General features: G+C 37.5%; 3 protein-coding genes and 1 long non-coding RNA gene across 5 annotated transcripts in view; 1 reads left to right on the plus strand and 3 right to left on the minus strand.

Annotated features, from left to right (window-relative positions):
* LOC311602433 (melanoma-associated antigen 10-like) overlaps nucleotides 1-27,373 on the minus strand; it is a 306,945-nt gene that overhangs the window by 268,044 nt on the left and 11,528 nt on the right. The gene's annotated exons all lie outside the window — the stretch shown is intronic.
* LOC311602432 (melanoma-associated antigen 10-like) overlaps nucleotides 1-27,373 on the plus strand; it is a 306,883-nt gene that overhangs the window by 258,458 nt on the left and 21,052 nt on the right. The window lies entirely within an intron of this gene.
* On the minus strand, nucleotides 17,335-18,077 carry LOC311601440 (peptidyl-prolyl cis-trans isomerase A-like). The gene has a single exon (XM_084788896.1). It carries the CDS (start codon nucleotides 18,036-18,038, stop codon nucleotides 17,544-17,546), a length of 495 nt encoding a protein of 164 aa, XP_084645022.1. The 5' UTR covers nucleotides 18,039-18,077; the 3' UTR covers nucleotides 17,335-17,543.
* On the minus strand, nucleotides 19,232-26,908 carry LOC311601839. The gene is made up of 2 exons (XR_014780662.1): nucleotides 26,531-26,908; nucleotides 19,232-20,807 (listed from the first exon to the last, which is right to left on the minus strand). It is a non-coding gene; the product is annotated as an uncharacterized lncRNA (long non-coding RNA).

A 27,373-nucleotide genomic window follows, 5' to 3' on the forward strand; every position in this document is an offset into this window, starting at 1 on the left:
AGGCAGAACTGAACTAGAAACTTCTTTTATTCTGGGAGAGAAAAGACATAAGTGTTATATAGACTTTTAAAATCTTCTTATCACTTAATACTGATAAAACATCCAAGAGACACAAAAAGGAGTATTTTTTCATTGACTTCTGTTATTAATCGTCCATACTCCTAATGCTGTGGAAATAACACTGTGTTTTACATAACACATGTCTAAGTTCAAATATCAACTATGTTCAGTGGTGGAAAGAAATATATTAAGACACAAGCCTCAAGTTTTCTCTGTGTACTAAAGCTATAGTACTTACTCCATAGAGCTATTTGAGGGATTAAAATGAGATATGAGAAAAATAGCTTTGTATTTTAATTTGATTTGATTCATTATACACCTCTACATTTTTAAATTTAAATTCATGATTATTTTATTTGTCTTTCCAACATTATACTATACTTTTAGCCTTACTTATTGGTTTTGTTGTTGTTGTTGTTAATTTTTACTAGAATTGCCACCCATTTTCTATTGGTCTACATAGTAATATCTACAGATTTTGTAGCCTATATTGTCTAAGTTACAAATACTTAGTCTTATTATTGTAGCAAGATATTAGTCATAAGTGGAAAATAAATAAGTTGTCATCTTTCAAAACCTTTCACTCTATGATAACAAATCTGAAGGATGAGATATGGGTATTCAGTACATTTTTATGTCTATCTTAGAACATCAGAAAAATATACTATGGATAAGAGCATTATTATATTTTAACTGTATCTGCAAGTTAATTAGCTATCTATCCTTAGGGTGAACTTCATTTCTATCATCTGAAAAGTCTGTACAATCATCCTATTCCATTCTAGCCTGGTACAAAATTAAATAAAGCAATATTATTCAAGAATGTAACATAGATTAAATGACATAAATCTTTTTATATGCACACATATGTTGAATATTATTATTTATTGTTTGTGGGTTCTTTACATTTTTAAGTATCTTTCTTTCATTTTTTTCTTCATTTTTTTCTCATGATCATGATCACATGCCATTTATGTACAAATGATACTTCATGTTAATGTATCCTACGTGGCTAACATTTCTTATTTCCTTACATATAGTGTTAAATCTTACTTGTTGTACTCAATTGTCATACTAAAGAGAGATATGAGCTAAAAAGAAACAGGAACACATATAGTAAGACACTTTGATTCCTTTCAAACAATACAAAATATTTTTTTCATTCTTTTTTTTCTTTTATTAATTTATTCATATTACATCTCAATGGTTATCCCATCCCTTGTATCCTCCCATCCTTCCCTCCCTCCCATTTTCCCCTTATTCCTCTCCCCTATGACTGTTCCTGAGGGGGAGCCAATGGACAGAACACTCTCCACAGTAGAATGGAAAGTGGGATATTACTTTCTCACATACTCTGGTGCCTCACCTTTGACCATGTCCCCTGGAGGGGGAGACCTGGTGGCACTCAGAGGAAGGACAGCAGGTTACAAAATATTTTATTTTGGCCGAAAGTCAACTAAGCAGAGCTCCTATGGGCTCACAGAGACTGAAGTGGCAAACACAAGGCATACAAGGGTCTGAACCAGCTCTTTTGCATATGTGTGTTATTATTGATAGGTTCCTGTTTTGGAGGGAATCCTAATCTAAGTACCAAAGGTGTAAAAAGTTGACCAATAAAGGGTATACGCTCTTTTTAATGTATTAAATAGTGACTCTTAAGAAGTCAATAATTTGTATGTTTCAGTTGCCCAATAAACTTAAAGTCATGTTTTCTTCAGACAGCCTTAAACTGCAGTTGCAAGTTTCTGTTCACTTTAATTTCAAGTATTGATATTCCCTAAAAAGATACATGTTATCATTACTAGATTCACATAACTAATTTGTAAAGTGAAAAGACTAGGGTATGATGTATTAAATTACAAAGCATTTGGAAAAAACAATTAAAAGAGAATACAGGTATTCATATATTTTTTTATTAGGCTTAGACTATTAAGTTTGCCAGGCACAGTGACCCATGCTTGTAATCCCTGCAGAGGCAGAGGCAGGTGGATCTCTGTGAGTCTGAGGACAGCAAGTCCAGGACAATGAAGGCTACACAGAGAAACCCCTCTCTCAAAAACAAAACAAAAAGGAGTATTAAGTTTTCCCCTATTACCTAGGAGCTATTGCACTACATGCTTCCACGTGACTTGCTGATACAAGGTATGAATTCTGTCTTTTGACGTGATCTTTAAATCCAATGAGAAAGTAGTTGGTTATTTAAGCAAATTTTGCACGAGTGGACATACTTTTGCAGGCCAACTGTTACTGTAGCTGTCAGAGTTGATAGTTGTCAAGGCAAATGATTTCTGTTCTTCCCTAAGAGTGCATATAGAAGTTCCCTGCACTATGAAAGCTAACCAGTAGAGACGAAACTATGTTCTTTTCTTTACATTCATAAGTTTGTACATCTCTTAATTCCCATCAAGTAGGTAGCTTTTTGTAATAAATATAAATTATTACAAAGACCAACAGCAGGTAAACCTTCAGAGAATAAGAGAATTGATGGCAATCCTGCCTAAATTGGACATCTATATTGTACCCCTCCAAGACTCAAGGGCTATCATGGTAGAAGGGATGGGAAGAAAAAGTGTAAAAGCCAGAAATAGTGAACACCTGCAGTACAGCTTTATTTTTGATGCATGTATAGGCTCATTGATTCAAACACTTGAGCATCAATTAATGATGTGGCATAGGACATTTTAAGTGCCATTTTACTAGAGAAAGTATGTAACTGGGAGCTGGCTTTGGAAGTCTTAAAGATTCACAGCACTTTCAGTTCACTCTGTTTCAATTTTGTTGCAAGATGTGAGTTATCAGCTTTCTACTCCAACTGCTATATCTAGCACTGTTGTCATGCTTTCCCGCCATGATGGATGAGTAGAATTTCCTTCAGTAGACGGCCCTTCACGTATGTGTATAATGACATTATTTAGTAAGGTCAGTGCACTTTAGAAAGAACACATGGAAGCTGGAGATAACTCCAATGTTAAGAATACACACTGTTCTTGTTGGTGGAGTAAGCTTCATTCTGTGAAGCAAAGCTGCCTGTCATGCAAAGCATCTTCTCTTCTCCACAGGCACATGTACTAATGTGCACATGCCCCCAACACACACACACACACACATACACACACAGACACACACACACAGAGAGAGAGAGAGAGAGAGAGAGAGAGAGAGAGAGAGAGAGAGAGAGATGGGGGGAGACTAATGTGCACATACCCCTGACACACACACACACAGAGAGACAGAGACAGAGATGGGGGGAGACTAATGTGCACATACCCCGACACACACACACACACAAAGAGAGAGAGAGAGAGAGAGAGAGAGAGAGAGAGAGAGAGAGAGAGAGAGAGAGGAGATTGGGGGGAGAGACTAATGTGCACATACCCCTCCACAGAGAGAGAGAGAGAGACAGAGACAGAGACACAGAAAGACAGAGACAGAGAGAGAGACAGAGGATGAGACTGAGACAGAGACAGAGAGAAATATATAAAAATGTAAAAAAAATTAAAATAAAAGAGCCCATGAAGATGAGATAGAAAGTCTTGGGGAACATAGTGAATAAGTTGGGATCAATTTCATGAAAACACACCATAAATATATATGACATTCTCAAACAGCAAAAGAAATTTTAAAAAGTGAAAATGTTACAAAAGCAAATCAAAATTCTTCTAATTTTGAAGTAGTTTATAAAAGACATATTTAGTATGTATAATGGTTTGCCTGTATATATGTGTATGTTTCCAATCTATGTCTGTGCTGAATAAAATAGGACAGGGCATTGGATTCCATGGAACTGGAGTTACAGACAGTTTTGAGCTACCATGAGGGTTCTGAAACCTGAACTTGAGTCCTCTGCAAGGACATCAAGTGATGTGAACTGCCAAGCCATCTCTTCAGGCCCTTGAATGCTTTTGAAAAGCACACTTTCTACAAGTATGAAGAGCAATATGCTGCTTTTCTCACGGATGTCCCTTTAGCTTCCGGTGGAAAAAGGGATAGGAAGTTCCTGATCCTGCTTCATACTGGATGGCTGGTTGATTATATATGAAACTGATAAATTTTATTTTGAAGTTATTGTTCTTGTTTCATTACTAATCTAATCGTTATAAGCCTGAACTATGCCTTCAAACCTTTGGTTTTGTTTTGATTTTACCCTTTATGGATAAGCAAATGGTGTTAGGGTTTGTATTTTGGTCTGCTTATCAGCTATGAGTAATTAGCAATCACCTCAATGTAAATAATGATCAATTGGTTAGAGCTACTGAGCATAACAAGCCACAATTTTCTAACTACTCTCACAAGACAGAAAGAATATAATAATTGTCTCTCATTAAAAAATAATACCTGTGTTTCTACACCATATCTGCTATATGTTTATAGGAAACTTAGAAATAATTAATCTCAGTATAGATATTTACTATTAACAAAAAAGTACAATATATGGAAATATCAAATATCATTTTGGATATAAAGAACAATTGTCTTCCTGCCAATATATATTTTAAATTGTAGCAGAAAAAGGGTTTAATTTGCAAGATTACTGCATTTCAATTTATAATGACGTCAATGAGAAGAGATAAATGTAACCAAAAACCATATGTTGCCATCATCATAACCAACACCAAATAAGATAGGTTCAATGTGCTTTGTATACTTGAGTCATGATTGTCCTAAATAGAAGTGTTTACTGAATAACAGACTTTATTACCCAGAAAGCACTGGATGTTGTGTGAAAACAAAGTAAAATAAGAAAAAATAGAAACACTGCTATTGACTTGTATTTATAAAAATTAGAGCCCAACTTTATGTAGCCTCATTACATAGAGATTTGATTCTAGGTTATTAGTTTCACAATAGAAACCACTACAAAGCATACTGTATTTTTAAGGCTTCTACTGTACAGCATGCACAAATTCTCACTATGGTGAATCATGTGTAGATGAGCTCACATAGAGTATATATTGTGTTTAAATTTGATTACACTTTTCTCATAAAATGTGGGAAATATAAGAAGCTGTTTCAATATAGTCAAGTTCAGATAATGAAGTTACTGGGTTAGGCAAGTGCTCTGCATTGTCTCATCAGACATTCAGTTTATCTTGATCTTGGATTTCCTTTTATCGAGAATAGTGTGTGGGAAAGACTAAGCTTTGTCACAGGTGGAAGCAGTCTTGGCGGGCTTTATCCTTGGGCACCCCATGGATACCTTGTGACAGACTTGAGTGGAGCCATCCTGGGCCTGGAATTTAGGAAGCAGACCTGGAGACTCCACCTGGACTATTGTTTTTCTAATTGACCCTCAATGGGAGAAGGAGACCGCCCTTCACACATGACTCAGGCAGGTGGGGAGGAGAACAGTAGCAGGTTCAGACCGGGCTTGAGCGCACTTGGATCAGCGAACAGACTGGACCAGCATGCAGCCCAGAGACACCTAAGGACCTGTCCCATGGAATGGATACTGGAAGGTTCACTCTTTTTTCCCTTTATCCCTTTTTCCTTCTTGTGTAAGCTAGTTGGGTTGTATAATAAAGTTTAACTGATAAGAAACAGAGCCTACAATAGTGAGGTGGGAAACTTTGTCATTTAAAAACTACTCATTCTGTGGCATTTTTTAACACAAGCCAAAATAATTAAGGTATTCTTGAGACTATATTCTGTACTATCACTCATAGGCAGAGCTATACTAATTCTTTCCAATGATGTAATCACATTTGGTAAGATACATATTTAATAGCTTCATTACTACTGTCTTTGTACAGAATTTGATAATGTCAAGGCTAATAAAACATCCTTATTTAGTAAAATGGTTTTTATTATTTAATTGAATGTGGAGGGATTGCTCAGTGGTTAGTGGCACTTGTTCTTCCAGAGTACTTAGGTTTGTTTTACATAGAATCAGATTCAGCTTCTAGAACCCATATCAGGCAGCTCAACATGGCCTAAACTCCACATCCAAGGGACCATAAGGCTTCTTGTAACCTCATACAACCACACACAGGTGGTATACCATACATACATTCAGGCATGTCCACACTATGAAAAATAAATTAATTTTTGTTACATATATTCATTACATTGTAAGATGTTATATACACCTATTTTAAATTAAACAGAATCCTTAATACCAGATATGAGAAGTTGCTTTGAAGTCATTGGTGAGGGAAAAAATCAAGAAACTCTTAATATATTTTAGGATATAATTAGTGCTCTGTTTTTTGTTTTGTTTTGTTTTGTTTTTCTAATCATGAAGACTGTCAAGGGAGAAAAACAGCCAATATTCTTGCAGATTCATTACACTACAAACCACAATAATGACCAGTATGGCACAATAACTCCAAGAATGTAATAGAGGCATATATATTTTAGTGATAATACATAGCACCCTAATTGCAATTAAAGCACACTCAAAAAGAGGGAAATTATGCTTGTACTGGAAACCTAGCCAATTACTCAAGGACAGTAAGTCATGGATCTTGTAGGATAACCTAAAACTGTCACTGTACTAAAAAAGCATACTTCCTAATTTAAAATTTATTCTTTATACTCATAGATAAGTATAAGCTGCACCAATGAAACTTCTTTTTGCTGCAGTCAGAGAACATTCGAGAAAAACAGAACTGGTTAAATTGCATATATCAATTAATCAATTGATTAATTAATCAATTAATCATGAGTACTCAGACTCAGCAGATACATTTACAAACAATTCCTGCACCTAATGCTCAGAGAACAACAACACAGAACAGGGCAAGAAACCATAACTAAAGTAGAGAACAAGTAAATATGGTAGGAGAATGTACCTATTTCCATGATAAAACATCAAACACAACAGCAATTTTTGAGGGGAAATGAATAATTCATTTTACACTTATAGTCCATCTTAAAAGGAAGTCGGGGCAAGAAAATACAGAAACTTGGATTCAAGGACTGAAGCAGAGAAATGCTTCTTACTGTCCTGCTCTTTATGGTTTGCTCAGCCTACTTTCATATAGCAAGGACCTGGCCAGGTTGGCAGCACCAGCCATAATGGATTGGGACCTCACACATAAATTATTAATCAAGACAATCAAGACATATTTGCCTGTAGGCAAGGTTTTATTGAGGCATTTTCTCAGTTAAGAATCTTTCTTCCAGGGCTGGGCATGGTAGCACACGCCTTTAATCCCAGCACTCAGGAGGCAGAGGCAGGCGGATCACTATGAGTTCGAGGCCAGCCTTGTCTACAAAGCAAGTCTAGGACAGCCAAGGCTACACAGAGAAACCCTGTCTCAAAAATTAAAAAAAAAAAGAAGAAGAAGAAGAAAAAAAGAAAGAAAGAGAAAAAAATTAAAAAGAAAAAAGAATCTGTCTTCCAAAATAAGTCCGAATTTGTCTCAAGTTGAAAAAAAAAACACAGTCATCTAGAAGTAACAACAGAGTTTCATACATGATACACCAACACTATGGTTGTCTAAACAAGACCTAAAAAGTACATCATCAATAGACAAGCTAACATGGAAAGGGTAAATCTCATGTCATCCACCAACAAAGGACACAACAAAGTATACAACTAAGGAATAGTCAGAACAGGAGAAATATTCCTCTTCAGGAAAAAGCCCCAATTATTTTATAATACCAAGTGGCCAGCCATGAAAGTATATAGATATAATGTGATATATCATATAAGATATTAAAATAGATTAGGTAAATAGATAGATAGATAGATAGATAGATAGATAGATAGATAGATAGATAGATGATAGAAAATTAAAGAATAAGAAACCATGTATTTGGGAGAGAACAGTAAATGGTTTATGAGAATTGAAGGAAGAACAGGGTATCGGGAGATTATGTAATTATATGTTAATTTCAAAAAATAATGAAAATTGAATTCTAATAAAGAAAGAAAACAAAATTAGGTAGTTAAGAATAGGATTTATGAGAATTTGAGGGAGTGAGGGTGGATATGGTTGAATTACATTGTATGAATTCTCAAGGAACTAAGAAAATACTTTTGGAAATATAATAATTTAGAAGTTTTATTTAAAATATATTTATATCATTTCCCCCTTTACTTTCCTCCCCCAACCCCTTTCACCTGTGCCCCTCACTCTACAAATTAATAACTTCTTTTTATTTAATTATTATGTGTATTGTATATATACACATACCAAACACATACACACACACACACACACACACACACACACACACACACACACACACATATATATATACTGAGTCTGTTTAATTTTTCTTGTATGTATGTGTTTTTAAAGATGACCACTGGGTATGGATTAATCAGTTATGGGGCTCATACCTTAGAGTGGTGAATTCACATTCCCTTAACAGTCACTACTTCCCTGTATTTCTTTGTCTAGCATGGTATATCCTGAGACTTCCCTCCTTTATCCTTGCCCATCTGCTGGTATTCTCACTTTTAAGGTCTTGTTTAGTCAGTCATGGTGTTGAGTTTATCTCTGGTGCAGTTTCTTTTTTATTTCTAGGAGACACAATCTCACAGCCAACTTTTTGGTACTCTGGGTCTTAAAATCTTTCAACCTGTTTTTAAAAATGATTTATGTTTATTTTATTTTTTATTTGGTCATTTTACATCATGATTGTAGGCCCCTCTCTCTTTGCCTCATGGTCCCACCCTCCATCCATCATCCCCCTCCTTCCCCTCCCCTGGTCCTCAGAAAGGGGGAGCCCTCTCTCCTATCGTCTGACCTCAGCCTATCAAGTTTCATCTGCACAATCTGTATCCTTTTCCTCTGTGGCCTGGCACAGGAGATATGATCCACAAGTGTGCACCAGAGTCCACGTCAGAGATAGGCTCTACTCCCCATATTATGGGACCCACAAGGAGACTGTGCATCTAGTACATCTGAGCAGAGGGTCAATATCTAAGGAGAGGGTTTAGGTCCACACCACGCATGGTCCTTGGTTGGTGCATCAGTCTCTGCCTGGATTTGTTGACTCCGATAGTCTCCTTGAGCTCCTGTCCCCTCCAGGTCCTCTATTTCCTAACTCTTCCATCAACCACCTTTTTTATGTGATGTTCTTTCAGTCTTCGATTAGTTCATCTCTGTATTTTAACCAGTTGTAGTGTTCTATAATGGTCTTTATCTATTGCAAAGAGATGCTTCTCTGATGAGACATGAGAGCCACACATATATGTAGATATAAGGATAAGTTTTAAATGCTTTTAGGAATTCTTGTCTTATAAAGTCGTGCTGATAATGAATTATCTTCTAAGATCTAAGACCCTGATAGCAAGATTGGCGCAATTTCTAATACAAGGCATGATTTCTGTCCTGTTTAGTGGGCCTTAAATCCAACTATATAGCTATTGTTAACTGCCAAGATATGAGTACAATTATTACATTTTTAGGAGTATCCTAGAATGATGGCCATTGCAGTTCATAGACACCACTGCTGGGTGAGACTATTACTGTCCTTCCTTCATTACAGTTTACATATCATCTTCTTATACTATGAAAGCTAGTCCTCAGGGAGGAGGCTTTCAGGTCAGATATAGCTGAAAGCTTCTGACACCTGTGTCCAACGTGTATAGAGTCTTCAGCAATAGAAACTTACCTTCCCTTTCAGGGGTAGGGCAACCAAGGACAACACCAATAACCTATTTTGGGGGGAAGAGTCTGTTGAACTACCCTGAACAATGACTTAAATAAAATTATCTCATGCCTAGTACTGAGGTTTTTGTTAGAAATTCTTATGCTCTTGTGTGAACATTGTCAGCCCAAGTGGTGCAACTTGATATACCTTAAGGCTTCTTCAAACTTTCTTAGTATTATCTGTCTTCCTCCTTCCCTCTCTTCCTTTATTGAGGATTTTTTATACAAGTAAATGTTGCACATTAAAAATTTTCAAACTGTTTTAGTATCAAATAAAATCTCTGCAATGCATTTCTGGTTCTGTAGATATTATTGCCATAATTACTTGTACTCTAGTGGCAAATTACTTTTTTCTAGGAATTCTGTTCCTGTTAAACATATCAGCACTCAGATGAATGGTTTGCATCTTCTAAAAAGTATATAGACTGCCAAAGAACTGTCTAACACTGAGTGTGTATAGTATCTGAGTCAGGCAGAAAAATAATTTTTTAATTATTATGAAGTATGACATGTAGATTACATTATTTCAGATATAAACTACACCAAATTCATTTACAGTATATGAAGAGGTTAAAAATTTGTGCTGTCATTTTGCATCATATTCAAGCATAATATCTGGCTCCAGATACTACTTTGGAAGGAAAAAAAAATTCTCATTTCAAACTGGGATACATTATCTTTGAATCTATTTTTTTGCCAAGCAATGGTATCTATGTTTCCTTTCTAAGTAATATTAACAATTAAGTTATTTATGAATTAAAGTGGTCTGACATATCAATAAACCATTATTTTCAGAAGGTTTTTCTAGTTAATGAAATTCATTTTTGACGTTCATTTTGGTCAACAATTTTATATAATACTCTTGCTTTTAAAAAACAATGATTCTCCAGGACAGCCAAGACTACACAGAGAAACCCTGTCTCAAAAAATAAAACCAAAAACAAATAAACAAACAAACAAAAAGAAATGATTCTTACTCTAGTTTTCTTCCTTTAAAAATTTATGTATGTCATTTCTTTATAATCCAGAGAAGAAATTACATACAATTTCTTGTCTTGAATGAAGTTTCTCCATAAGAAGAAGGTTCTATATCTCCCAAGAATTGGCAAAGAAGTATAGTACCAAGAAAAATTAGATATTTTTCATACATTTCACAAACACTTCTCACCAATGGCTCAGTGATAAAAATCTGAATCATCATTGTTCAATGTAATAGTCATTGTCAGGTCTCCTTTGAAGCACTTATTCTAAAAGTATTCTGTTCCTTCAGTGACAATATATATTTATACAATTAAATGTTATATTCAAAAGTACATGATATCGGAAGGTCAAACTAATCTTCTTGTCTTTTCCATTGACATGTAGCTTCTGGAAGACAGCAGTGAGCATACAAAGGCCCAGGCATGTTTGAAAAAAAATTCTTTTTCTCCTAACAGTAGTGAATGGCAAAAGTGCTGACAGTTGTGTGTGTATGTGTTTGTGTGTGTATGTATGTGTGTGTGTTATTGAAATCTGTGTAATACTTTAATTAATTCCTTTTCTATTACTCTGACAAAACAGCATTACCAAAGGAAATTTTAGAGGCAAGAGTTTATTTGGGCTTATGGTTATAGACTGAGTAAGTTACCATAATATTGAAACAGAGGTAACAGGTGACATACATGGCAGTTGAAGAAGACGCTGTGAATCATATCTTGAATGACATGCACAAAGCTGAGAGAAATCTCAAAATGGAATGAGTAAATTATCAAAGCTCCAGTAACACACTTCTGCCAAAATACTACTTCTAAAACTTCCAAACTGTTCCACCAACAGGTCACTATGTATTCAAAAGCCTGAGACTATGGAGGGAAGTTTTTTTCACTCTACGCATTGCATTTCACACAACTGATTGCCTTTATGTACTTCTAAATCTGTATATCTATACAAATATAATCATTCTTAGCATAATATGAAGTCAGAAAGTAATGTTCTTGCTGGCCATGTTATTAGACTTCTCCACAAAATTGTTTCATAAGGAAAATAATCTAGCACATCATGCAAAGTCAAAGTTATCAGAAACTTACTTGGTAAGTAGAAGGAAGGCAAGCTAAAGTATAAATGCATGAATTGATGAATAATAAATAAATAATAAATAGAATATAGCTAGGGAAGAAATAGGCCTTGGGATAGGGGAGTTTATCACTATTATTTAGCTAAATTTACATAGTTTCAGATTGCCTTCTTGATATCTATGTTGACTCAAGAGAAAAAGACATTGTATTTCGCATAAACTTATATGAGAGTGTCCTATAGCCATTCCATATTAAACCTAGATAAATTATATCCAAGACTCACAAAGAAAGTTTGACTTATCAGAGAAAAAAAGAAGGTCTTTGGTTAGTATGCACAAAAATGAAGCTGGATCTTTGGGAAAAGTGTTCTGATGGAATCAATGTTAGAATCTGGGCTCTGATAATAGCTGTGTATCTGAGAAGTCATTTATCTTCTGGCATGTGAGCTTATTATTTCTCTTTGAAATGGCAAAAATAACATTGAGTCACTTGCCTCACAGAATTCTTCTGAAGATAAAAATTTATGTAGATTTCAAGGGTTGCAACCAGTCATGTTATATAAAAACAAGGAAATATAACTTGTAGCAATCCCTACTGCTGGAAGGACTGAAGTCGACGATGTGGTGGTGCTCTTTTTGTCTGAGTCAATGCAGAACCAGTAACCAAGACCGTTGTTGGAGCCTACTCTTCCAGATGTGGATTCCTATAAACACAGCTGTTATGATCTTCTGTAGTCATTTAAAAAAGATTAGAATTTCCCCTTTCTAATAACAATGTATTAGCTTATGCCTGCTGACCAAATTTCAGTGCCAGTAATTGTCTTCCGCCCTACTATTTATTAATGGCGTTCAAAAGGTTAATTAGTTTTGTGACAAATACTAAAGTACTAATGGATGTAATATAGATAGATAGTTATTATGAAGAGAGGAAGAAGTGAAATTTTCTATTAATAGTCTCTTAATATATTAAAAATAATTAATTTAAAATTAAGCTTGTGGTACTTTTAGTATAAGCAGCAATTGAGCACATTTTGAAGTGTATAAGCAATTTTAAATAAATAAGGCTGAAATTGTCAAGACAATGAATATTTCATAAGAAATAATGAATGATGATATACTGTCCTTAAAATTGAAATGAATTGTTATTTGTAGTAATTTAAATGCAAATCTATATTAGTACCTTGCTATACTTTAATGCTGAGATTTCATTTGAAGTTTCAAGCTGGCATATCATAATGGAACTTATTTCTTCCATGTACTATATTGATTCATTTATTAAAAATTAATTCACATTATATAAGTAAATAATACTCTATATTTCATAGTAGTGTTCTTAGTTTTTTTGAAGTATAATTTTTGGTTATTTTGGATACATTTCTTAAAAGTAAAAAGTGAGATAAGAACAAAAATATGATAATATTAGCCTATAGGAAAGAATATTTTATTGTCAGATAACTTTGACTTTTATGTTTCTTTATGCCACACACACAATCACATATATAATTACATATTATATAACACTGGGGACAGAATATGAGAAATGTGTCATTAGGCAAATTGGACATTATTTGAACATATTAGAGGATATTTAACTTGTTGGCAGATAATAAAATTTATACTCCAAGGCTACAGGATATATTCTATTCTACTAAATTACTAATCTGTATGTAACACTGTAGGCTATTGTAAAAAAAAAAAGGAACATGATAAGTAATGGTATCTATAAACAGGGAAACAGAGTAAAGATGAAAACATTGCATAAAATGTAAGGTGTACCTTACAAGTGCCATTGTCATGAGATAGATAGATAGATAGATGATATTTTCTTCATTACTTTTCCATTTAATATTTGCTTGTAAACTTATAATGACTATTGAACATACTTCTCTATTGAGGAGGCTCTTTCTGGGTTTAGGAGTATGTTTGGAAACTTTATAAGCAGCTTGTTGAGGTCTGAAAAACCCTCTGGTAATTGACCTTTCTACAGGTTCTTTGTTACAGTTTTTGAGAGTTGTCTTTTCTCTAATCACTTCTTCGGTTATGTGTTCTTCTCTGTGTTCCAGCCACTACTTAGTTCCTTAGGAAATGTGTGTAGGATCGGCTTGATTTAATTATCATCCACAATTGGGCTAAACTTGTTCACCATTTAACCTGCAACCTTATTGAATTTGTATGCTTTTAACCCTTGGAAAATCCTTTGAACTTGTGGGAAAATCTGCATGGTATTTTGCCAGATGTCCTTCATATATGCCTTGGTGACATAACTCCATTCCCCTGAAAGGTTATTGAGGTAATAATTAATATTTAAATCTATATCAGTGGCTTCTGAAAGTTTTCCTTTTAAATTGAATAAATAGCATGGAAAAGTATACACTTCTAATAGTGTACTTAAAAACTTATATTCTCAACAAATAATGCATATATGTAACCTTGAGAAGCTAAGGCAAAATTATTTCAGCAAGTGCAAAGCCAGCATATATTCCAAAACCATCTCAAAGAAAGATGAAAACTATATACTTAGTTCCTTGATTCATTGATTAGATAAAAAGAAATGTTTGTAGTATTTATAGGGAGAGAAACAGTTTGATACACATAGAAAGAATCACCAATGGAAAAGAAGGATGTTCCAAAGCATTGTAAACAATGTGCAAAACTATGAAAGACAGATGTTCTTCAGTGTATTTCACCATTTCACTGGCACAGCAATAAAAGAAGGCACCTTGGAAGAGACTCTCTGTCCTTGTTGACTTGTAATTTTGCCTACAGAATGTTAACTTCACAGTTTCTGACACCACTGAATTCCATGAGGTTCTCTATGTACAGGCCGTTCTATTTCAAGTTTTAATCAGTAAAATCTACCATTCAAACTGGGGAGTAACTTGGAAATGCATGAAAATCCTATGAAATATTTGCCTCTAAACTAAGCAGGTTTTTTATCTATCTATCTATCTGAAGATTTGCCCTAGAAATAATTTTTCAGCTCTAATATATCAAAAATTTTTTAATTTTCTCATACATTTTATGCTAAGAATTGAAGACTCAACATTCATTTTCATATTATATAAATATACACATATTTATGCATACAAGGTACTCAATGAACTCAACATGCATGTGAGGTACAGCTGTTTTTAACAACAAAAGAATTTTTGTCCCATTCATATGGCAAAAGAATTTTTTCCCATTCAGGTGCAAACCAGTCTCAATGTGGGAAGTATGCAGCTTGCATGTTCATCTCCATGCCCAACTTTGGATCCTTACAATGATGAGCAGAACATTATCTCTTAGGCCAAATTGCCCTTTGGCACTAATTTTCCTGTGGGAACCTCATTTTCAAGAAGATTGACTGGGCTTTTAGAGCAGTGTGATATTATTTCTCCTTACATAAACCTAAGATTAATGTGTATCCATTCTTCAGATCAGTAAGGGCACATCATCCATTACTAAGAAAAAAGGAACTTACATAGTAACTTTAGGTGAAATGTTGTCATTTTGAATCCTAGACTGTCTTTGCAAGTATCTTATCAGCAGGAAGTTCTGTCCCAGGAAAACTTAAACTGACCCTCTTTTTCCTGTAGCAGGAGCTGCAAAAAGCAGTTTTATATCTTCAGCAAGGGTTCCTACCCTGACTTTATTGTGTAAATCAGGATGATATAGAACTCTGAGATGTGCCTCTTAATTCTATATCATTGTTACTCAAAACCTTCAAACAAAAATCAAGCAAAGAAACAAAAACAAAAACAAAAAAATGTAAGTTGAAGACTTCAAGATGGCGGCAAGCAGTGTGGACCGTGTTTAGAAGTTCCAGTAAACAATTAAGGGAACTGCATGGAATTCTTAACCAGGAACATCAAGCTCCCCATCCTGCTACAATGAAAGTACTCAACAGTTTGAAAGGACCAAAAATACAGAGAACCTGTGTACCCCTGAACAAGGGAGGAGCACGGATATTCTCAGAGCATAGAGGCAATGGCAGCAGCTGAGGTTGGCAGCTGGGAACCCTCGGACAGAGGTGATTGGCATGATGACCTCTGGGAATTGCTGCGGGAGAGGGGGCTCAGTTCATGATTCGGGCCATGAAACCCTAGCTCAACTCAGTATGCGGTTTGGGCCCTGAGACTTAAACTGGATTCGGTGCACAGTTCAGACCCTGAGACCCTAGCTAAGCTCAGCGCACGGTTTGGTCCCAGAGAACCTAGCTGAACTTGGTGGGCTGTTTGGGCCCAGAGACCCTAGCTCAACTTGGTGCAGGGTGTGGGCCCCGGGACCTTGACTGAGCTCGGCACGTGGTTTGGGCCCAGAGTCCCAGAGACCCTAGCTCAACTCAGGGTGCGATTTGGCACACAGGACCCTGACTGAGCTTGGCATGTGGTTTGGGTCCGAGAATGTGGTTAGACTCAACGCAAATTTGACTAAGCATGTGGATTGGCCACAGAGACCCATTTCGGTCCAGAGACGCAAACTGGACTCAATGCTCAGGTTGGGTCCATAGATCCTAACTGGACTCAGTGTGTGTGAGGTTTGTGTCTCATGACACTAACCTGCTCAAACTATAGCATCAGCCAAGGACAATACATGCAGTAAACTTCGATCCCCTACCCAGATCTAGCCAATGGACAGGACATTCTCCACAATTGAGTGGAGAGTGGGGTATGACTTTCACACAAACACTGGTGCCCCATATTTGACCATGTCCCCTGGATGGGGAGGCCTGGTGGCACTCAGAGGAAGGACAGCAGGCTACCAAGAAGAGATTTAATATCCTATGAGCATATACAGGGGGAGGAGGTCCCCCTCAATCATAGTCATAAGGGAGGGGAGTAAAGGGAAAGTGGGAGGGCTAGAGGAATGTGAGGGTACACGGGATGGGATAGCAATTGAGATGCAATATGAAAAAATTAATAAAATATATTTTAAAAAAGCATCTGCTACAGAACTCATAAAAAGTCAAGGCAAGTCTTTTCTCAGAAATAGTGACAGGAGACAGTATTGTTGCCTTAAAAACTGTAAAAGTTGCACTTCTTCCTATAATAGCATTGGTATGTCTATTTCAGTTTTGTCACCATATTTTGAAATTCTAAAACTTTAATGTTCCATGATTTTTAATGTGTATGTCTAGTTTTCGTTTAATTTTTATATCCCGACCACAGTTTCTCCTCCCTTCTCTCCTCCAAGTCCCTCTCCCCACCTCTTCTCTTCCTCACCTCCATCCATTCCTCCTCAGTTTTTCTTCAGAATAGGTCAAGACACCAATAGAGATCAACCAGGCATGGTATATCAACTTGCAGTATGACTAGGTACCTCCTGTCCTATTAAAGCCAGATGAGAAAACCCAGTAGGAGAAAAAGATCCATGGGCTATAATTAGTCAAACCATCTCACTCAAGTAGACAAAGAGGTTGTTCACCACTTTCCACTTGATTATTAGAACTTATATGCACACTAGTAGCATGAATTATTGTGTAAATATACATCCGTTATAATAAGAAGATAACATGGACATTGGGCTAAATTAAAAGTATGTTTTTAAATAAATATTGCCAAAATTATACTAAGAAATTATTGGTTATTTTATATTATCATAAACTTACAGGAGGGTTTCAATCCTGAAATCTTTTTTTTCCTATTTACTTTTTATTCATAATCTCATAAACTTAACTCTGCAATCCAGCTAAACTTGGAGGGGAATGAGGACAATATGGAACCCAAAGAACTTCAGTGAGAGCAGAGATTACAGGGTACTGGGAGCAGATGGGGCGGGGGCGCTCTCCTGAGCTACAGAAGGAATGGTTTGGTGGGTAAGATGCCCGCAAGTCAAAAGAATTAGATTTCTCCACAGTCGGAAATGGTGATCATCTTGCTGGTCTTGCCATTCCTGGACCCAAAGCGCTCCATGGCTTCCACGATGTTCATGCCTTCCTTCACCTTCCCAAAGACCACATGCTTGCCATCCAGCCACTCAGTCTTGGCAGTGCAGATAAAAAACTGGGAACCGTTTGTGTTTGGTCCAGCATTTGCCACGGACAAGATGCCAGGACCTGTGTGCTTCAGGATGAAGTTCTCATCCTCAAATTTCTCCCCATAAATGGACCGGCCGCCAGTGCCATTATGGCGTGTGAAATCACCACCCTGGCACATGAATCCTGGAATAATTCTGTGAAAGCAGGAACCCTTATATCCAAATCCTTTTTCTTCAGTGCTCAGAGCACGGAAGTTTTCTGCTGTCTTTGGAACTCTGTCTGCAAAGAGCTCGAAGGAGACGCGGCCCAAGGGCTCTCCATCGACAGCGATGTCGAAGAACACGACGGGGTTGACCATGGCTGCAGCAAGCGACGTGAAGCGACGGCGGCGTCTGCAAAAGCCTCAATCCTGAAATCTTAATAGATCATCTGCTTTTTTGAGTGACATTTTTGAGTAATATATATTCTATAAAAACAATATCCAAGAGCCTAAGTAAGAGAAAAGAAAGGAAGACTTCAGTGAGTGAAGAGCATTTCAAGGCTCTAAAATGAAACCATGTGGCAGAAGCCATCTAGGGAATCCCCAGGCTCCCTGCCACTCCGCCGTGGGTCCAGAGTCTAGTACAATGGGAAAGATATAGAGGAAGAAATGAAGCAAGTACAAGGTACAAGGCTAGGACTGAGAATTCTAAGCATCATTTCTGTTATGAAGTCTCTGTGGGCAAGCCTGTTGGATGAGTGGACCAGAAGCCACTCAGACACTCAACCTCCTTCACAAATTCTTCCTACCTATATGATGGATGTACTCATATATAATCCAGGATAAGCAACATCTTTTATTTACTGTAGTGGTTCATAAAACTCTGTCCTGTATGCAAGACCTGGAAAATATCCTGGGTCCTACTGGGGACTGGAAAATAATTTCCTATGCTCAGTGGAGCTACATTGAACCACACTATGTAATAGAATGAGTCTTCATGTGATGACTGACAACTGAGCCATGCTAAAGATATCGTCGTGATAAAGATATCACAATAAGCAGTGCCAAGTAGTATACAGTTGCATGAGATTGGAACACTAAATGTAGAATGCCTGTGGCTAGTTATTTCACCTTTTCAGATAAGGGCTAGCTTTGCACATCTTTCTTAAATAGGTTCCAATGGTATTTCTGCCTCAGACTTCTTCCTGTGGCTTCTGAGTTCTTGGCATTACCTGGAGCCAGCCATTCTGTGGCTATGGCAACTGACCTATATTGATCACAGCTACTTGTCTGAGATAGAGGGTTGTCCTAAAGTACTGACATTTGCACAGCTGAAGAAAACTCACTAAGATGGCATGGATTTCCTTCTTAAGATAATGGGGTTACATAGGATACAGTGCAAGAAACACGGTAACAGTCTTTTTAATAGCATTGACATCTTTAAACTACCATTTGGCTTGAAGAATAAACATCCCCAATGATATGGTCAGTGACCACAGGCTATAAGGTCTCATCAGGATAGCCTACTTCCCCCTCATCTGTGTGCTGCCGGGCCTCCCCACCGAATAGAAGTTGTTGGCTCAGTTTATTAACAATTAAACTTTATTATACAACCCAACTAGCATATACAAGAAGGAAAAAAAGGTTAAAGGGACAGAAGATTAAAACCTCCTGGAATCTGTTCGGCAGGACGGGTTCTTAGGTGTCTCAGTCCCACGAGCTGGTCCGGTCCTTTCCTCTCTCTCCGCGCCTCCTCCTTCTCTCCTTCTACCTCTTGTTTTTCTCTCCCCCACCTTCCCAGTCATATGCAAAGGGCGGTCCCTTCTCCCTTCGAGGGTCAATTAGGAAAACAATAGCCACGGTGGGGTTCCTAGGTAGGCTTCCTGAATTCCAAGCCCAGGAAGGCTCCAAACAGTCTCTCACAAGGGATTCATGGTGTGCCCCAAGGGTAAAGCCCGCCAAGACTGCTTCCACCTGCGACAAAGCTTAATCTATCCCACACCTCACCCTTCTCTCTAAAAAATTAAGAACTATATACACATATATACATATATACATATATACATACTCATCAGGAATCAAGAACATAACAAAGTCCTTTTATACTTGTTAACCTAAGGGAAAGTATACCACTATCCTACCAAAGAGAGTCCTTTTCTTTCATGAGAAATTGTAATTATTAATCTACTAAAGCTTCTAGTAACACCGTGGCTATCTAGTCTTCAATCCCATCAGAGACCCAAGAAGGAAAATCTATCTAATAAAGGAAGTGCTGGCAGGCAACTTCCAAGTTGCAGAGTACAGAGAGAGCAGACTGCCTGGATAGTCACCGAATTCTCTCCTTCATTGGGGCAATCAGTCTTCAGCCTTTCGGCCCAAAACATCCAACGAACTGCTTTTTGAAGCAGGAAATCCGACGGTCTGGTCCATCTATTCTCTTTAAAGCTGGACAGTCATCTTTCCAGCATCATTGTTGATCGTTGCAGACAGTCAGCCTGTCATCAGCCGTAGAGATAAGAGCAGTAGAAGAGCAGTTTTTCCGTCTAGTGACCATTCTGTCACCAGCGTCTCTTGAAGCCCCCATCTTCAATGATGCAAATGGAGAGGCGGCCAGGAGCAGATGTCTCTCTCTGTAAGGAAAGCCCTCATCATTAAATGCCATATTCTGTGGATCTCTGAAGAGTTTGAAGAGCAAATCTATCTATTCTTACAGTTATCAATCTATTCCTTTGAAGACATAGACAAGCTATTAAACAAACCTGCTCTATAACAAAGTGAGTATCTAATAGGATTTCTACGTAACTAAATACCAACTTTTATCCCCGATGATTCCAAACAGTTTTTTATAAGACATTAGTGGTACAAATAATACATCAAATAAACATTGAACAAAAAGAACGTAAATTTCTAACATACAATATACAATATTTTGTCAACATATAACATACAATACATAAGGCAAAAATGAATGGAATATACAATTTAAGTTCATATCAATGTGAAGCAAAAGTTGAAGTCTTAAATTTCCGTCAATCAGATGTCTTAAATTTCCATCAATCTACAATACCAATGTAGAATTTTTTAAGTTAGTAGATTCAATAATCTACCTTTTATTCTACAATCCTGTATCCTCCCTTCCTTCCCCCCCTTTTTTTTAATATTAAAAGGGATAGAAAGTAAGAGAGAAAGAAAGATAGAAGAAAGAAATCCCCAAATGAACTTTTATTAATTGTAAATAACCCCGTTAGGCAAAGATGAGCATTGGTAACCCACCAAAAACACACATCCCACCTACTGGGAATGGGGGCGTCGTGTTTTCAAAATTACTTGATGCTGTTTAAGAGAAAAATATTTTTGGGTACCCAAGAAAAATAATATATTGGCCAAGCGCTGGAAAAGCTAGCTGTTTTTTGTCCAGTCCTTTTGGGATTGATCCTTTTGGCTAGCCGATTTATTGTTAATATGCATGTAATTTCTGGAAGAAGTAGTAGTGCCAGAGGCAGAAGTTCGATCTTCATAATTGTCCTGTTTTTTGTTCTGAAAGTAAGCAGACTTTATAAATCATTAGTACAGGTATGTTAGTACATATATAATTTTTAAGGGAACATCATTTGAGGCATCTTGTTTGAGGTGCCAGAGGCATGTTTTTGGGGTTAAATCACTCATGTTGTCTGTTGTCTTTAGTATTGTCTTGCTTTTTGTAAATACAGGGCTCTACCTGCATATACATCAATAGGACAGAAGAGGGCATTAGTTCTCCAAGTTGTAAGGAACAATGTCAATTTGTTAAGAACCAGGTAGCTCTTAAGATTCACTTGTTATATGGTCAGATCTAATCTTTATAAGTTTAGTTGGTAGTCATATATTTTTACTCCCTGTGGAAACATACGCATACCCACGACCCCATCTCAAAACTACTGCAGGTTTTCATTTCATACTTTCCAAGTCTTTGAAGAATATTGGTTGCCCCAATTCCTTAGTTTTTTTTATTATCCAATGTCTCTCCGCAGCTGACGTCCCTTCATCATTTACATTAAGAAAATTTAGAGTCAACAAAGCATTATTTAATCGATTCCTGGGTGTCTTTACCCTTCCCTTTTGTTTAATAAGCATTTCTTTTAAGGTACGATTAGCTCTTTCCACAACTGCTTGTTCTGTGGGATTGTGAGGTATACCAGTAACATGTTTCATATTATAATACATAAAGAAGTTTTTCATCTTAAGGGACACATATGCAGGAGCATTGTCAGTCTTAATTTGTGCAGGTATTCCCATAAATGTCATTATTTTTAGTAAATGAGTAATCACACAGTCAGCCCTTTTAGAACTTAAGGCAGTTGCCCATTGAAAACCTGAATAGGTATCAATGGTATGATGTACATATCTCATTTTTTCAAATTCTGAAAATGAAACACATCCATCTGTCAAATTTCATTCCTTTTGTTACCTCTAGGGTTAATTCCAGCAGGTAATGGTAGTTGACTATATAAGGAACATGTAGGACATTTATTAATTATTTTTCTAGCTTGTTGTCAAGTGATAGAAAATCTTTTCTTCAACCCCTTACCATTGACATGATGTTTTTCGTGAAATTTGGAGGCTTCGAATACATTACCTATCAATAATTTGTTGATTTCTTCATTTTTTTGTGCCAATGGACCTGGTAAACCTGTATGGGATCGAATATGAGTAATATACAAGGGATAATTTCTGCTTTTGATGACCTGTTGCAGCTCTATAAATAAAGTAGTCAATTCTGTGTTATCAGGAGTAAATTCAGCAGTTTCTATATGCAAAACAACCTTTTCAGCATATTGAGAGTCAGTAATTATATTAAGAGGTTTAGGAAAATCTAACAAAACCATAAGAATAGCATATAATTCTGATTTTTGAACTGATGTAAATGGGCTTTTAATCACCTTGGTCATTTTCTCAGACTTATAACCAGCCATACCTGATTTATTTGTATCAGTGAAAAAGGTGGGTACCCCTGAGATTGGTGACCTCTTTACAATACTTGGAAGGATCCAATTAGTTCTTTTTATAAACTGTATACGTTTGCTTTTTGGGTATCTATTGTTAATGTCTCCCAAATAATTACTACAAGCTTTTTGCCAATCTTCATTAATTACCCATAGTGACATAATCTCAGAATCAGTAAGAGGCACTACAATTTCCGCCGGGTCCATCCCTGACAGTTGACGCAACCTTATTCTTCCCTTTGTAATCAATTCAGAAATTTTCTCTATATATGTTTTCAATTTTTTGCTTTGTTTATTTGGCAGGAATATCCATTCTATAATCCGGTCTTCCCTTTGTATGAGAAGCCCAGTAGGAGAATGTTTTGAAGGCAAAATAACCAAAATGCAACCAAGTTCAGGATCAATTCTATCCACATATGCCTTTTGAAGTTTTTGTTCCACCAGAATTAACTCCTTTTCTGCTTCAGCAGTTAAACACCTAGGACTGTTTAAATCCGAATCCCCTTGTAAAATCTGAAACAAGTTACTTAACTCATAGGTAGCTAACCCGATTGTAGGCCTTAACCAGGTAATATCGCCCAATAATCTCTGAAAGTCATTAAGAGTTTGTAATTGATCTCTACGGATCTGTACCTTTTGTGGTCGAATTTTTTGTTCAGTTATTTTATAGCCTAAATAGGTAATTGAATCTCCTCTTTGTATTTTTTTCACCTCAATCTGTAATCCCCAGCATGGCAGAATTCTTTGTGCTTTCTGAAACATTTTTTTTACAATATTAGGATCAGAATCAGCTAGCAGAATATCATCCATGTAATGGTATATGATAGATTGAGGAAACAGCTTACGAAGTATTTCTAAAGGTTGTTGTACAAAATACTGGCATAAAGTTGGGCTATTTAACATTCCCTGTGGAAGTACCTTCCAATGATATCTCTTCATTGGAGAATTACTGTTCAGAGTAGGTACTGAGAAAGCAAACCTTTCCCTGTCTTTCTCGTGTAGAGGTATGGTAAAAAAAACAATCTTTTAAATCAATTGTAATTATATGCCAAGACCGAGGTAATAAGGAAGGCAAAGGAATTCCAGGTTGAAGCGAACCCATGGGTTGAATCACCTTGTTTATGGCCCTCAAATCTGTTATCATTCTCCAACCACCTGATTTTTTTCTTACCACAAACACAGGGGAATTCTAGGGACTGGAAGATTCTTCGATGTGTTGAGCCTCTAGCTGCTCTTGCACTAAACCGTGAAGCGCCTGTAACTTTTCTTTTGTTAAGGGCCACTGCTCCTGCCATACAGGTCTGTTTGAAATCCATTTTAGGGGCAAGGCGGTTGGTATCTCAGCAGTGGCCCCTCTTATAAATTTTGACACTCTAAATCTGAAGAATTCTGAGGTTGGACAATGGGCATAGCTGGTGGTCGCCTCTGATCACTTACATTAATCTCTTCCCTAGAAGCGCATACCAATTCACCCATTGTTTCAACCTTCTTTATCTCAGTATTTGCAGGAATAGTAATCTGAGTACCCCATTGCTGTAAAAGGTCTCTTCCCCATAGATTTATAGGAATGTCAGCCACATAGGGTTTCAGCCTCCCTATCTGCCCATCTGGTCCCACACACTCAAGCCACTGTACACTTTGTTTTATTTGAGATAACTTGCCAATTCCTACAATTTCCGTATAAACCTTCTTAAGTGGCCAAGTTTGGTTCCAAGACTTCTGGCAAATGATGGAGACGTCAGCTCCACTGTCTACCAAGCCTTCTATTTTAATACCATTCAATTGTATAATTAACTTAGGTCTCTGATCATTAATTACTGTTTGCCAGAACACACGGGTCCCTGTGCTCCCGAACGCACCAGTCCTTTCCACTGGAGCGGCTTTGCCCTTAATGTAAGGAAACAGTAGGAGTTGAGCAATCCTATCCCCGGCATCAATTTTCATCTCCTTTTTCACACATACCAAGAATTTTATTTCCCCTTTAGAATCTCCATCTATAATACCAGGATGCACAATAAAACCTTGAGACGTCAGCCCGCTTCTTCCCAGAACCAATCCTACTGTGCCTGAAGGCAAAGGTCCAAAAACACCAGTATTTAATTTGTTACATTCAACCTGAGGAGTTAGGGTAAGAGACATATTTGAAGCCAGATCCAAGACTGTACTGCCTTCAGTAGCATGCATTAGATCGCTAACACTCAGTTCCCGTTTTTCTGCGGGTTTGTCACTTCCTGAAAGGCCAAAGGAATTCGGCTGGCATTGTTTATGGGGGCCCGAGCCGATGGCCCCCTCCTGCCGTTTCCCGTCGGCAAGATATTGCCTTGCACATCTCGCTTAGATTGACAATCCCGAGCCCAATGTTTCCCTTTTCCACAGCGACTACAGTACCCTGGGAGTCTTGGTACGTCATTACCATCATAACCAGAACCCCCCTGCTTTTTTCTATGAGTTACGTTTTCTCCTGGGTTAGTGCGCCTTCTATTTCTACAGTTTCTTTGCACATGACCGATTTGACCGTAATTAAAGCACCGAGTATTATGATATCTGGGCTCTCTGACTAAAGCTTGTCCCACAATATTATTCTGATATTCCTGAGAGTTGATATTAACTGTCTCCTTTACCCAGTCATCTAATGGAGCGCCTCTTTCCTTTAACGGTCTAAGCACCTTCTTACATTCAGTATTTGCATTTTCATAAGCCATGATAAGTTTTAATGCCTTTTTGTTATCAGAATCTGGCATCGCCTTATCCATAGCAGATCCTAATCTCTGCAAAAATTTTGTAAAGGGCTCCAGAGGTCCTTGGAACACCTTAGTAAAAGAAATAGTTGTTTTCCCAGGTTCCTCTACCAGCTCCCAAGCTCTCAAGGCTGCCTTACGACATTGTTCAATCACTCTATCGTCAGCTTGAATTTGCTCTCTCATGTTAGTATATGGTCCATCACCAAGTAACTGATCTCTATTAATATTTATTCCCTGTGCGATATTTTTTTGTTCTATTTTTATAGCCTCTGTTCGCCACCATGATAACCACTGTAACTGTTGTGCTGCTTCCAATACCGCTGAAACTAAATTTTTCCAATCTTGGGGAACAAGTCTATTCTGATAGGCCCAGCTGTTTAACATTTGTTTAACGAAGTTAGAATGCATACCATATCTGACGACGGATTCCTTAAAATGTTTTAAATCCATCATGTCTACAGGACACCAGGCTATTTTGTCATGACTCTTAGTACCATTTGGCTCGATTACATGTCTTACAGTGACTGGAAAAGCTGAAGGTGCCTGGGTGACTGTGGAAGTATCCTCCACTGGTACATTTACTTTCAAAGGCCTTTTGGTCGGTCTGGCTTCCTTTGCCTCTGGTTTCTGACCTTCTTCACCCTTTTTAACCAAAGGTGCCTTCTGCTTTTCCAGCCCTTCCACTTTTCTCTGTATTTTGCCTATTTGTTCAGTCAAGTCAGTAATTCTTTTCAAAAGGATAGAGCTTATTGACTCTTCCTGATTTTTCTGGCTTTCCGGTCTCTCTATTTTCTGTCCTTCATCACTACCAAATGCCAAAAATTCTATCCGTTTTCCCATCCCTTCATTTTTATACCTCAGCCTTTCTATCTGTCCAGTCAAATCTGCAATCTTTTCCAAAAGGATAGAACTTACTGAACCTTCCGGCTTTTCTATGTCATTAGCCTGTCTTCTAATCCTTCTAAGCATGAAATATTGTAATAAAAAAACAATGAGAAAACAAAGAATTCCCTCTAAGTATAATGCAGGAAAGAGTTTTGCAACAGCAGTTGCAATTTTGCCAATACCCTGAAACAACATTTCTATCCCGTGGAATACTGAATCTTCCCTCATATCATTAGGGATTGTGGAACCCATCGGGCCCCACGTTGGGCGCCAGATGTTGGCTCAGTTTATTAACAATTAAACTTTATTATACAACCCAACTAGCATATACAAGAAGGAAAAAAAGGTTAAAGGGACAGAAGATTAAAACCTCCTGGAATCTGTTCGGCAGGACGGGTTCTTAGGTGTCTCAGTCCCACGAGCTGGTCCGGTCCTTTCCTCTCTCTCCGCGCCTCCTCCTTCTCTCCTTCTACCTCTTGTTTTTCTCTCCCCCACCTTCCCAGTCATATGCAAAGGGCGGTCCCTTCTCCCTTCGAGGGTCAATTAGGAAAACAATAGCCACGGTGGGGTTCCTAGGTAGGCTTCCTGAATTCCAAGCCCAGGAAGGCTCCAAACAGTCTCTCACAAGGTATTCATGGTGTGCTCCAAGGATAAAGCCCGCCAAGACTGCTTCCACCTGCGACAAAGCTTAATCTATCCCACAAGAAGTGATCAAACTGAGGACACCAGAGTTCACATCAGAGGCAGTTCCTGCTCTGCCCACAACTGTGGAGAATGAGTTGTCCATTGGCTAGATTTGAACAGGGGGCCTAGGTTATCTGTATTGTCCTTGGTTGGTGTAACAATTTGCAGTTTCCCTGGGTCCAAGTTTGCCAGTCTTGATGGTCTCCTCGTGGGGCTCCTGAACATCTTGGGTCCTTCCATGCCCTCATTCTTCCATACCACTCTCAGCGCTCTGCCCAGAGTCCAGCAGTGAGTTCCTGATACCCACTGGGTGGAATAACTCAGAGGACATCTATGTTGGGCCCATATCCACTTATAGGTGAGTATGTACCTTGCGTATCTTTCTGGTTCTGGGTTACCTAACTCAGCATGATCTCTTCGA

The sequence above is a fragment of the Acomys minous genome (assembly GCF_964271855.1).
Source record: "Acomys minous genome assembly, chromosome: 7".
NCBI lineage: Eukaryota > Metazoa > Chordata > Mammalia > Rodentia > Muridae > Acomys > Acomys minous.

What these genes read in the sequence shown, in the direction of transcription:
- LOC311601440 (XM_084788896.1), bottom strand. Translation starts at nt 18,038, where the DNA reads ATGGTCAACCCCGTCGTGTTCTTCGACATCGCTGTCGATGGAGAGCCC.